Genomic DNA, 13,997 nt, shown 5'->3' on the forward strand with positions numbered 1-13,997 from the left:
ATGTGTGTGTGCGTGTGTTTGGTGGGCACTGGGCAACGTGGGGTTTTTTTTAAGGCATTGAAAGTTTTTACTGCACGTGATGCTGCACCTCCATATCAACCATTCCCACTGACAACATGGTTATCACTCAGTGCTACTTTTGATAATTTAAAGTACCACGTAGTCTCATAAAAGACACGTGGTTCATGTTCAGGTCCTCATAACTCACAGCTCAGTCACGCTTTATTTTGGTTAACGGTCTGCTTTGGAGTTCTGCCTTCAGGGTTCAATGTGGAACTTGATCTTAAACCCTGACTGACAGTCTGACCTCAGTGTCTGATCCAGGTTTACAAGCAGATCAGAGCCGTGCACGGGCAATTGCATTACATATCTGCGGTAAAGTTGCTGTATTGTTTCCAGACGGTTTGGCACAGTTGTGTCTTCGTCCACACACGATGGATAGTTCTCTGATCCCATTATGAGGATATTGTAATCTTTAGCTTCCTTTGTGGTGAGTAACAGCATGTTGATGCGCTTTGTGATTCAGTCTGTGAGCACTGTCAGTGTGCGCCAGGACCTACCGGGAAAATTCTGCCATTCCTGCAAAATCACCGTAATGTTTCGTCAACTCGGTTTTGTCTCAGTGGTTATACAAAGTTAGTTATGGAGGAGTGGCGAGGTGCTGTCCCAGCTGGAAAGAGACACCCTTCTCTGCGGGAGGAAGGACATTAATCATACAATCTAGAAGCAAGGATGAAAACTTATTTCTGAACCAGCACAGTTTCTATTCATGTCTTCTGTCTACTGCCTTACAGTGTTATGGTTCAAAGTATGTTGCTTGGCCAGAATCATGGTCTGTTGTCTACTGTAAAGATTAGTAAAAATGTCTGAGCAAGATTTTAACCTGGTCGTTTTACATTTATGTTGATTAATGCATTACCTAATTTTTCTGCTTTGTTTGTCAATCATGGCAGAATTTCCTGTGTGCTATTTTTATGACTACAGGAAACAAACAGATATTGTAGCTCAGTGGCTGGAAGATTGTTGCTGCAGTTGGTTTGTGAGGTGAAAGTGCGTGCTTATTGTTTGACGATCATCCCTCTGTTCCTCAGCTCCTGGATTCTCCCTCTCCCCTGTTAGCAAACAGAGGGACAATGTTGTGGGACAAACTGTGCTGGCTGCTGGCCCTGCTGGCCTTAGCTTCCGGGGGGCTACCTTCTTCCAACGAGCCCCTCTCTGCTCCAAGGATCTTCCTGTCCTTCAAAGGTATGAAATACAATATACTGCTGTGTCTGTGTGACCTACTTTGTGTGATTTATGTGTCTCTACAGACATTTAAATTGTATTGTTTTTGTAATACTCACTTCTATGTGTGTGTCTTGGCCTTCTTTGAACTGTAAAAGACAAACTATTGGCACAAACTAAATTTAGGGCTTGGAAAGCCTGCCATTTATATCTTTAGTGCCTAACAGAGAATTTGATTGTGTGTCAGTGTAAGAGCGGCGGGATGAGTTGGATGAGGAGATGTGCTGCTGATTGTCCTGAATATTCAGCGCCAGACAATATGTCTTCTTTTAATCGCCTGGCTGCTATTAGTTCCTCAAACAGGCCATTGTGTGGCCTCGGCTCCTTTCTGAAATCAACTCAGATTTAACACTTGGCTGGGTACACACTCGGGCTGCAGATCCAGCATGTTATGAATGTTTGCGAGTGCCACATGAGACCGTGTGTGTGTTGAAGTGTCCTGTTAAAATAGGTCTTAGTGGTTCAGTCTCCAGTGCTTTGTCATTCCAGTGCCAGCGTAGCCATCCTGTCCATGTAGAGCTCTCTAGGTTTAATATATGCTTCTGAAAAAGATTTAAATAAGCTCAGTGTCATAAGTTTGCGTGAGTGTAAACTTTAAGACAGACTTAATGGGAATTGCATTTTCCTCTGCAAAATCAAATCAATATAAATAACAATGTCACATTTGAATAATAAAGAAATGTTATGGAAGTTTTGGAAATCTCAGAGTATTTCTTCAGTGTTGTTTTTGTCAGAAGCCTGATCATACAGTAGAATATCAGAAGTTACTTGACTGTTTTAATTTGTTTTCTCTAAGATGATGAAAACAGACTTCACCAGTGACGTTTGCCCTGTCTCAGTTTCACCTCCTTAGATATTTCTGCCTACCTGTGTGTTTTCTTTCTCTTTCCTTCTTTAATCCCATCATTTTCTCTCTGTCTCTAATCGAGTTGAATTTCATACTTGACTGGTCTCACATTTGCTTGGTAGTAGGTTCTTAAGTTAATTCATGTTCTTTTTCTTTTAATTGACTTCCTTTTTGTTTTTAATTAGTTTTGGAGGTTACTTTATGCCACACAGAGCAACTTCAGATAGCCAGAGACTAGAAATGCACCTACACTGTGGATTCTCTAATTGTATTGGTTTTCCACCGCACTACTGGGAATTGCGCTGTAATGTGTTCTTATTATTTTTCATGTACCAGTGAACTTAACCAAATACTTGGCTTTAGGTTTCATAATATCTGTCTAGTATTTGTAGGAAAATTGCCTGCTGAGTTGATATGCCAGGTCATTTTTTTTTAAGAATTTCAATTCTGATATAAAAAAAGACAGGCTGCCAAGTGCAGCTTGCTTCTGTCAATGACCCAGCTTCTCATGTTTAGAAAGGGTGCAGTGTTTCGCTTTCTAAAGATTATTTGAATTTTATGAAGTTGACATAAAGTCTCTTTGACCAAAATCCAAAACCTTGCCACAATAGAACTCACACTTTTTTCTGCTTTTTTAATCTCTGCCTTCTAACAAAGCAGCATACAGTAGGTAATATACAGTACATAGACTCACTCCCATTTTTGCTAAAGAAAAATGACACTGCATACACTGCTATTTATTGTTATTTTTAGCTGTGTCTTTTCTGAACTGAGACATTAAATGCTAGTTTCCTATAACACTGCATTGCCAAATGCTAAAGGTTGTTTCTTCACAAAAATGATGGTTCAAAATGTATAATGTTTAGATTCTTGCAAGAAAATTATGAAAAGTTCTGAACTCTGGTATTTGGCTTTGCATTTTTTTAAATTTTTTTGCACTTACTTTAAATATTACTTTTTGGAGAGATGTTTGCTCTCCAAATATACACTCATCAGGCATAACATTATGGCCATTATGGCAATTTAATGCAATCTAATACAGCGGCTCTGCCATGAATTCTACTTTTAATTTCTTAGTTTTTAGGTTGACACTGTCAGAAAGGTGATAATTCTACTATGTATTTATTTTTTCGGTGAAAATTAAGTGCCTGGTCTGCAGAAAAGGCATTTATCCAGTAAGTACAGTTAAACTTTTCTGTCAGGTCTAAAAAAAAAAACAGGGTTTACAATGTAAACAACCATAGCCAAGCTGATGCTTTTGTCTTTTGAGCTTTCCAGGCTTGCTATGAGTGTGTTTGAGCAGGCTGAGTTATTAACTGTAATAAGAACCAAAAGAGCAAATGGAGGTTAAAACCAAAGGAATGTTTGTTCAAAGCTTCTAGGTAGATACAATATATAGCCAGATCACTAACACAGACTTCAAAAGAGGTGCAAAACAGCTCACAGACACTCATACTTACAAAACACTAGGCTGCAATACATCTTTTTCAGCTATAACCCTTTGTTTTCATTAGAACAACAATCAAGGTTGTAAAAATAGCAATTTAGATAAGTTATTTGATTCACTGAAGGTATTGTAAAACTGAAAGGTCACATTTATGCAGTTATGCGGGTGTATTATTTCTTATAAAGACGGAATGAGACTGGCTTAGATCAGTGGCTGAAAACTCCTATGTTTGCTTTTAAACAAGATCTATAATCGCATGCTATTTTAGTGCACAGAGCTCTGCAAGGTTGTGACCCTTTAAACAGAAGCCAGTCATAGCTGAGGTTAACTGCCCTCAAACTGTGGGAGAATGGCACCATATTAACAAGTAATAGCTTGTTAGGCTAATCCTTAGGCACATTTGAAAGTGTTTAACTTTGTTTATCTTTAGCCTCTTTGGTCGTTGGTGGAAACACCTGGATACAAGGTTAGCTGTGGGAAGAAAGCCTGGAGATAAAAGTCATGCAGGCAGTCCTGTAATTGGGCTAATTTTCGCGGACTGAATTATGGTTACTTTAGCCTTTGCACTCTCTCTCCTTTTTGTCCCACACAATGCGTCGGTGGCTGACACACCTGAACAAAGGCTTCACTATCAGCCCATCTTTTGACAGTTTTCAGGGTTAAAATCAGACATTGTGAGATGTCCTCCACCTTTATCCTTTGAATAATGACTTACTACTGAGTTTGAACTGATTGTCTTTTTTCAACTATACAACAAAAGACCTCATCTTCCACAGATTATATTCTATAGGGAGATTTATGTCTGTATATAGTGCATGAGAAGAATCGTTTGTTATCTTCAACTTATATCAGTGACACGTCTTTCTAACTAGGTGGTCCTGCACTGTTGGTGTCCTTTTAACTCTTGTAACCTTGTTTTGCCATGACATTTCATACCTTTCCAGACATTGTTAGAAGAATGCAAAGTTTATCTCTTCACACCTTGCCTGAGCTGAGCGCCTCCAGTCAAGACTCGTCCATTGCATTCAATGAGCTGCTGACAGCTGGCCTACTTGATTTTTACCTGACCAGACAAACCTGATGGACAAAGTGTTTTTCTTACAACATTAATACAAACTTGGTGTAAGCCTACTGCATTAAAAGAAGTCTTCTAATTGTATTAGCTTCCTTGATCTGCCTTCTTAAAACAATGGTGAAACCAGCCACATGAAATTAGTTACTGTGATTGGCTAATCGGGGAGGTGGCAAATGCACTCAGTCTGCAAGTAAATTAATCTCATTACCCTGAAATCCTCCGGCTGTTCATCTACAAAAACTAATGTGATTAATTAGCCATATCGTCGAATTACACATTACAGTTTATCACATGCGACTCTTTATATTACAGGCATGTTCAGAGGTGGTAAAAATAATGAGACAACATTGGTAATGGTAATAATAATAATCGAGCACACTGTGAAGTGCAAGAGTTGCCTAATTAAGAGTTATGTAGAGGTATCTAACAAGCACAAAGTGTACAGATTTGAAAGGTCACATTTATGCAGTTATTCTTTCTCCAGAAAATGCGAGCATGTTTATTTTATTTTATTTTATTTTTTCAAAATGAAAGCAAATAAGCATTTTTCTTTGGTTTAAGTCAATCATGCATCATTTTAATCACCTACAGCGAAATCTGATTCATGTCGTCTGTGCCTTTCTACCGACCAGCTGCGCGTGTTTACTTCTTTGCCAGCAGATAAACATCACGTGGTACATGAGGTTAACCAGCTTTAACACTGTCAGTTACTGTCCCTGCATGCCAAGTCTGAGACACTGTATGTTTGAGTGCATTTACGAATGTCTTCTGGTCATGTTTGTACATACAATGCTTGGCCAAAGTTTAGTAGAATGCATCATCTATACAGAAATGTACCAAAACTTTCCCCTTTCCTTATTATTGTCATTAAAAATGTCAGAGCACTAACAAAAAAGGTTTACACAGCTTAATGTACAGTGGCTGTGGCACGCAAGCCCACAGCAATTATTACAATACTTTGCTAGTTTCTCTCCAGAGATGCTGGTGTTGGAGGAGAGGAGGGTGTAGTGCATCCCAGCAACCTCTGCTCTGCAGGATACATGCTGTCAAACTATGACTATTCAGGAGAGAAAAACAGAAGGCGACAGCTCCAGTGCTAAATATAGTGTCCTTCCTGTCTGTGTCATTCTCTCTTTACTCCTCTGCCTCACCATCCTCCTCCTCTGCTTTTACTCTACACTAACACCCTCTCTATTTGCGTGTTGATAAGAGCTTTGCAGTGTGCGCTGGGGGAGGAGAGTGCCCAGGATGCCACCCACTGCAGGTTGGTGCAGTTCTAACACATTCAAAGGAGAAAGGGGGCCGGAAAGTGCCTAGCCTTTCCTTGAGAGGAAGGCACAGGGGAATGTATAAGGGAGGAGTGGGTGGACATATGGATCTGAGGTCACAGAAAGGTTCTACATACCAGTGTGTGTGTGTGTGTGTGTGTGTGTGTGTGTGTGTGTGTGTGTTTTAAATTGTTTACATTCATTTTTTAGTGTTAATAGCCTCAAAGAAAAACAAACAATATCATATAATATTATTTAAGCTTGTCCTTTGTAACTAAATACAAATATAAACATCATACTTGTTTCTCTCATTACCTTTTAATATACAGAAGTTTAAACCTTAATTTTTTTATCAAATAAAATGAATTTTTCTAATAAACTGGTTTACGTTTTGCACATTAGTCATTCCAGCAAAAAAAGCTTTTACTTTAAAAACCACTGATGCTACAAACAGCTCATGCAAATTTGCAATTCTCCTACATTTATGGGTTTCCAGGAGTGAAATCTTCAACATTTTACATTTTGTTAGAGATAGTCAGCATGTAAGTAATAGTTTACAGCGCACAGGGGATGCTTTAGCTGGCTCAATAAATGGCCCCTCTAGATCTTTGTCTGCTGTGTAAAGGGGGCCAACACTCAGCAGGGAGTGAAAGACAGCAACACTATAGTGTGTGTGTGTGTGTGTGTAGGTGTGTCTGTGTGTGTGTGTGTGTGTGTGTGTGTGTGTGTGTGTGTGTGTGTGTGTGTGTGTGTGTGTGTGTGTGTGTGTGTGTGAAGGTTATGATAGACAGTCTATGCATGTGTACATGCTGCTGTGTCTACTGGTCTCTGCTGCAGCCAATGTGGCAGACAGGATAAAAATAGATATAGGCCACAGTGGTATATCTGACTGATGTCGTGTTTTCTATATTTGAGGAACTTGAATGGATTGGCTTGTGTAGTTAAAGTGGTTAGCGTAGCCTTTGTTATTATTTTATGCCGGGCATTTGAGCCCCATAGACAAGTCATAGTTCATTATTCGTCAGATTATAATGCAGTCTCTGATCAACCCTCATCACCTGCAGAAGAGGAGCAGGGCAGGGGAGTGAAGAGACTGGCATTTGATGGTGCTATGTGAGAGCAAGATGATAATAGCTTGTAGAAAAAGCTTTTTTTTGTTTTTTACATTCGAAATGAGGATTTGTCTTTGTGCCAAACCATGCTGTTATGTCTGTGTTGAGCGTGTCTGTATGTGTGTGTCTTCATGCTTGCAGAGCTTCTATAAAGAAGCTATATATGACTCTGCTTTGGTTTGGTTGCCATAGCAACTTGTCACCTGTCACTCCTCACAAACTGATTTGGGATCAAATGATTCTCTCAACAGAGGAGAGGCGGGATGTACTGTAATCACAGCATTGTGGTTATTTCCCCTGTCGAGTGCTGAAATAAAGCTGTGCTCAGTCAAGACAAATGAATAAATAAATGTATTAAAACAGCACACACTTTGCTTAGGTTCTGGTGTGATCTTAAGTTGTTGCAAATAGTTGAAGAATTTAGTGAGTAAGAAAGTAGAGGCAACTGGACGTGCTCTCCAGATGTGGTGGAGGTGTGGGAGTCTTCAGGGAGGTTTTCAGCTTGTACTGAAATTAAGGAGACAGCGGGTTAAGGGCACCTCTCCACTTGTTTACTCAGACAGCTATCATTCATTATCATTTGTCTGTCAGTGTTGGGATCTTGTTACTGCAGGCATATTGACCTTGTTCATATGGTGGCCATCTTGAACACTTTGGGTGGGAAAATTCTTGGGACATGCATATATTGTTATGTGTCTTTGTTTATTGTTAAATCTGAAGTTACCTTAATGTCTATGAGAACCCCAGAGCACCAACCTAAAGTTTCCTAAACTTGTTCTCGGCTTATTTGCAGTATTACTATTTTAACTTTTAGAAATAAAAGAGAAATCAATGGAAATTCTTATTTGCAAAAAATATTGAAATCCAATTGCTAGTATAGTATGATGTACCACATACAATATACATTAAATTAAAGTCCTAAAATGTATTCAGCCTGCCAGTTCAGAGAATGCTACAATCTTTATTTATTTCATTGCAATTTAAGTTCATATTTGTTTTGGACTGTTTCATTTCATTTATTTATAAAGGGACAATGCATATCAATGAATATGTAAATACGCAAGGTTATAGCCAAGGCTAAATTCCATTTCATTTCCCAACGTCCCGATTGATTTAAATCATTTAAATAATCAGTACTTTCATTATAGCATTGATGGAGTAGACCAAACTCCTGGAGGTCAGCAGTGGCTTAGTTGGGAGAGGACAACATTAGCACCATGCTTTCTCTAATAACATCTTTAGACCCATCACTGTATGTTACGCTTGACATGAATAACTACAGGCTAGTAGTACTCCCTTTGGACAAAGAAGGAGATGTTGAACTTTAGGAGCATTTTTTTGTTCATTCTCAAACATTTTTGAGGATGAGAGGAGGAAGGGGAGGAAACTTGGAGATAGAGAGACAGAAAAAGTCAGATATGGGATTGGAGATTAGAGGTAAGGCTTGTCAAGAAGATGAGTGGATGAAAATGTGAAGGAAGCAATAGAGCAGGCTCTGATGGGGCTCTGAGAGTGCTAATGGACTACGGGGCACCAGTGTCAGGTTTGCTATCTCAGCCAGAGCATGGATAGATGGAGGGATTTCAGAATGAAAAGGAGGAAAGTCATGTGGGTGCGCAAAGGCATACAGAGGACAAATTGTTCCTGTTTCCCATTAGTTGTGTATGAGTGTTGGTTGAGATGGTTTACCTCAGCTGGTGACTGCTTGGGCTGTCTCCATAGTTCTGCTTTGTGCCAAAGCCCCACCAATGACCTCACACTGCAAGGTTCGACATTAAAGTCAATGAAAACTGCTAGAATTTCTTCACACGTTAACGTTGTCATACAAATTGTCGTAGAAGGAGTGTTGTAAGTAGTTTGGCACATGGGGCTGAAGCCCAAAGTGCGTTCTGACACCATTCACTGACGTCTCAAACTGATATGAAGCCAAAGTACAAACTTGTACAAACATTTCTTTTTACTGAGTGGTTTGCTGACTCTCTCCTACATTTCAACTTTGGAAAAGCCTTATAGGAAGTGCTTCATTAAAGGTAAAAGTTTCTTTTAGACAGAAGTTGGATAACCTTAAATACCCACAACTGAACGAACTTTATCAGGTGAGTGAGATTCAGACTATGAAGCTTCTCTTTGTGTGTACATTGGACAAGGACCAAGTAGCTGTCTGTGATTATGGTAGAAACAAGGCCTGTGTTTGAGCCTGACCATATTCATTTGGGAGTTTTCTTCAGTTGAGTCTTGCTAATAGATTAAAAGAGCCAGAGCTTTCCTCCTTTTTCTCCTCTTCTTATCAGAGCAGTATTTCATCCTTTACCCATCATCTCCTACTTTCATATGCTCTACATAGATTCCCTCTGCAGGATACATAATTGCTGAAAACTGAGCCTCAGTCAGATGCTAACATCATTACAAATCCCACCTTCAAGGGTTTAGATGCAAATGCTCGGTAACTAGCAAAGCCTTCTCTGTCAGATTGATCTTGCTTCAATTGGATTTGTATTCCCCATGTTACATTAGAGGGTGTAGCCTGAGTTTGAAGGTCAGACCCCTGAGTGAGATCACGCCCGTGTGGGCGAGAACCCCTGGAACCCATCTTATCCTGGAAGAACAACAGAGAAGAGCGGGGGACGGGGGAATCAGAATGTGTTGAAACCTGAGTTGTCCAGGCCTTGTTTTCTGAATCCCTGCACTGATGAGCTTTCTCATAATATGCCGATGGTGGAAAGGAGGAGACGGCCTCTTGTTCCTGATCATTGTGGTGGTTGCATTGACATGATGCCAAGATTTTCTACATGCCTGCTCACGCCACTTTTTCTGGGAGCTTTGTTAGTCAACACTGTTCTCAGGAACCTTCTCTAGGTGTCCCTAATGGTATGTTGGCAGTGCTGTCCATGGTATCTCTGCCATGTGCATTACTGTGTGACTGCATACATATGTATGAATGAGAAATAGGAGTAAGGGCCTCCTATGTTGCTGTTGTTATTGTTGTTGTTGGTGTCGACGCCTCACTCATCCCCGTGAATGGACTGCTTGGTCTCAATAGAAGAGGGGCGTTTGTGTAGGCTGGGTCCATCATTCATTTACTTCATTCATGTCCGCGGGGAGCGGAGGGGGAGTGCCATACAACACTGGCATAGCATTAACGCTCAAAGCTTCTCTGTCTGTCCTATGCCTCCCTCTACTCGCTTTCGCTCTCTGTTTCTCATCATTCTCGTCTCTCACTCTTCCTCCTCTTGGCAAAAACGCTGAAACAGTCATCACTCAATGCTTGGCTATGATCCTAAACTTTCATGTTCTGTAGCATTTCACATTAGATGAATTGATGTGCTCCTCTGGACCATGTGCTTTCCCGTGCTACGATGATGGAAGACCATGGACAGCAGCAGCTCCTGGCACAAATACAGAGACACTAACTTCTTTCCATGGCTGACAGATCTAGTTTTAATGTGGTCGACTCAGCTGAGAATCAGAGAGAGAAAACAAAGAATGTCTTTTGACACTGGGAAGATCTCCAACTTAAATGATGCTTTGTTCAAGTGTAATCGCATTTATAAAGAATAAAAAGCTTGGAATTCATTAGTGCATGGCTTTTGATTATACTAGTGTCATTCACATTTGGATTGGTACACCCCATGAAATTTACCTTTTCATTGCTGTGGCGAGATTACACTGTCCTATTAAACCATCTGTGCATGATTAATTAGACACTAAGCATTCCGATGCATTATGAACAAATTAGACCATGAAACTCAACAGCTACACTGCACTGCACTGGATGTTGTGCTGGATTTTTCTGTGTCACACTGTGTCACTAAAAGCTTTGCATCGTTTTGTAATTGCAAAGGTAATGTTAGAGGCAAAGCTAGCACTGTGTGGCAGTTTCCACATGATTAGCCTAACACAGCGAAGTGTTGTAGGTACATTTTTGATAAAAATGCCAAGATGTGCCATTTTCACCTCACAGGATTGCCAGGTGCGTCAGGGGTAGAGTTGAAATCAGGTCAAGTGTGCAATCATATTTAATGCCTCAGTGATCTGTTGTGACCAGGCATTGAGTTGTTAAAAAGTGTCTGTGTAAAGTGTTTTTTAAACTACTGTTAAAGCCATGTAAGCTCCTTTACGCTACCGTCCTTTTTGTTTTGAGCTGTAGGCTTAGAATTCACCTGTTTAACTAGTTTAACTCTCTCGACAAGACAGATTTTACGTTTCTCCAAAACTGGATCATTTCTGTTAAACTATTAAAAGCAGTGGTTGTTTGCATGGTCATCTCAAGGCTAAATATAAATTCTAAAACCAAAGCTGCTTATCAAAGAAATGTCATCATTTAACCAGTATTTTGTCTCTTTGAGGTGGACACCATTCCACTTACAATACTGCTGTGGCAGTTATATTTATTCAATGTTTTATTGCAAAATCTCATTTAAATAATCAATTCTTAGCATTTTTTGTGAATGTCACAAATGGTTCTCTAGTTCTGCAGAAGATTACAGACTGCTGGTAAAAGTTACAAGAGAAAGTCTGACAAAATACAAAACAAACCAGCTCCAAGAAGAAAATAAATAACATGTCTACTATTTGAATCAGATGATGAATGAAAAGGAGATAAGGACGAGTGGAGAGAGGCAGTGTGAGAGAGAGCAGAAGAGGCCACTCTTAAAAGAAAAAAAGGCGCGCTCTCTCTTTCCATTGCTTGTGTGGAACAGTCTTTTTGGTTGCCTTATCAGCGCAGAACGGATGGCTAAGCTCTGATTTATGAGAAGGTATGACAATGCAAGATAAGACACTGTTTCTGTGCAATCACTGGCCTCCCTCAACACCCGATGTGAGAACAGATGGAGGGACTGTGACTGTCACGCAGATTGCCCTTTCACCAACTGATAAAACTCTTGCCTTCCTCTCCTTACCAGTGTTTTTTTCTTTATATATAATTATCCTTTCTTACTCACTGATCAAAACAGGTACTTCCAGCTAATACTTTCTTTTGTCAGACTTGTTTGAGCATCTCCTACCTGTATGTATAAGGGCAGAACTGTTGCTTTTAGTTTACTGTAGGTGCACAAGCGTGAAGCCAATTAGCTACACATTGCTGACTAAATCACACTGCACACAAATATATGGCTTATAACATGCTATTGCTATGGTTTTGCTATTGTTTTTACAGTATTTCATATCTATCTCTGCTTGTGTGCATATAAAACCTCACTAAGCAGAACTGCCAGCAACAGTGAAACACAACCATTTTCTGAATCAATGTTTGCATTTTAGTGAATAGAGTTTTGTTCTACTCTGTGCATGTAACTGATAAACCCTTTAATCTAATCAGGGAGTGCCTTAATTGCCTTATGTCGTGCCTGGTGGACAGTTATTTCTGTGTGGTATTAACACAAAAGATAAATGAGAAATTATATATTGTATTGTTTTTCCTGATTTATTTTTTAATTTTCTATTTAGTTCTAAATAACTTCTTAGTTTTGCAACTTGTGCCTCTTTTGTCGCTGAAATCTTACTATTTAACCTCACAATTGCTTTGAAACCTATCTATATTAATATTAATTAATCATTAACTATTTAAAATGCTCTCCCACAGCCCTTAACCAACCATACGCTGCAGAGTGACCTTTATGGTCACGGGTGCAAAAAAGGCCACAGGGTCACAGGGTAGGACGCTCCATCTGTCCATCAAACATAAAAGCCACCAAATCAACAGGCGCTTGTATTTTAAACAGGAGGGGTGAGTGTGTCAGTCAGCAAGGGGAGTAAAAAGACCATGGATTATACAGACAGACAGTAATCTATAGGTCTGTCAGCTTGACCTTGGGTAGCTTTTCGTTAATTGCAGGTTGGGATAAGTGAGTGGGGCCCGACAGACAATTCACATTATCCATTAAAGATGTAATGGCTGCCAACATGTTTCATCTTGAATGACATTTTTGTGCTTTGAAAGCACATATTTAACCTATTGGAATGTAAATGGTCTTTATTTAGCCTTTAATTATTTTCTGTCAAGCCCCATCATTTTAGGTAATGCAGGCTTATTAATGTTGGAGAAATTTGGAAAAATCACATGCAATATTCCTTTGGTCACATACCGTTAGTGCTTCCTTTTTTGAGAAACATAATAACGTAATTCTAAAGCTGAAGGCAAAAATACAGTCTAAGTTGACTCCATTCCTTTGCGATTACTATTCATTATCCCACTTTTAAATGGTGTGGCCTGCATGTGCCATCACACCCCTGAAAAGACTTTGACATAGAAACAAGTCAGTTGCTGCAAGCTGCAAGCATGGCTGCAAATCTAAAATAAAAAAAATAAAAATCAATGTTCAAAAGCTACTGTAAAAGAACAATTTACTGCAGTCGCTACAGGTTAAATATGTTACCAAGCTGCACCATTTCCATAACAATATTTCATTCCCCTGGATTCCTTTTTCTTTGCCTTCCCCCTCTTCAGCACTTTCTCCCTTTGCCTCAACTCCCACCATTCCCACTAACATCGTATCTATCACACAGCCACTCTTCCGCTAAGAAAACATGAATGCCCTTGACTGATGGTCATCATCCCTCACTTTGTTTCTCCACTCATCTCCTTTAATGTATGGCAGGCAGTCAAGAGAGACAGCAAATGACAAGTTAACATGGATGCTCTGTCACTCACTGCAGCCAGCTGATTCTCACCAGTTGGTCTCTTTCCTTCCCACAGCTCTCACTAAACAATCCTGCTGTGTCATGTGTGTGTGCGTGTGTGTGTGTGTAAATGTTCATGTGAGGCTGCCGTTCATGCTCACAAATGAACCATAATGAAAAACAATTACTGTTGAAAGGGGATGAAAAGAGTTCATGGGAAGCTCAACTTGCTCATAACTCCTGTCAGCTGCAGACAAATTATCAGCTTCTGCACACTTGACCATTTAACTCTTCAGGCTATCAAAGAGCAACTGTAAGAAAAGGTACTAGATTGCAGAAACAT

General features: G+C 39.8%; 1 protein-coding gene across 4 annotated transcripts in view; it reads left to right on the top strand.

The window, feature by feature from the left end:
* The first annotated feature begins 226 nt into the window (after nt 1–226).
* Nucleotides 227–13,997, top strand: part of sema3fa (sema domain, immunoglobulin domain (Ig), short basic domain, secreted, (semaphorin) 3Fa) — a 42,524-nt gene continuing 28,753 nt past the window's right edge. The window contains exons 1-2 of one of the 4 annotated variants that reach the window (XM_067504203.1): nt 227–490; nt 1,092–1,245. In XM_067504203.1, the coding sequence (XP_067360304.1) occupies nt 1,134–1,245 (112 nt within the window). In that variant the 5' untranslated portion in view covers nt 227–490; nt 1,092–1,133. Of the gene's footprint in view, nt 491–597; nt 809–1,091; nt 1,246–9,003; nt 9,130–13,997 lie in introns of those variants that run through there. The other 3 variants (XM_067504204.1, XM_067504202.1, XM_067504205.1) reach the window with 3 other exon arrangements.

The sequence above is a fragment of the Channa argus genome, chromosome 5, assembly GCF_033026475.1.
Source record: "Channa argus isolate prfri chromosome 5, Channa argus male v1.0, whole genome shotgun sequence".
NCBI classification, from domain to species: domain Eukaryota; kingdom Metazoa; phylum Chordata; class Actinopteri; order Anabantiformes; family Channidae; genus Channa; species Channa argus.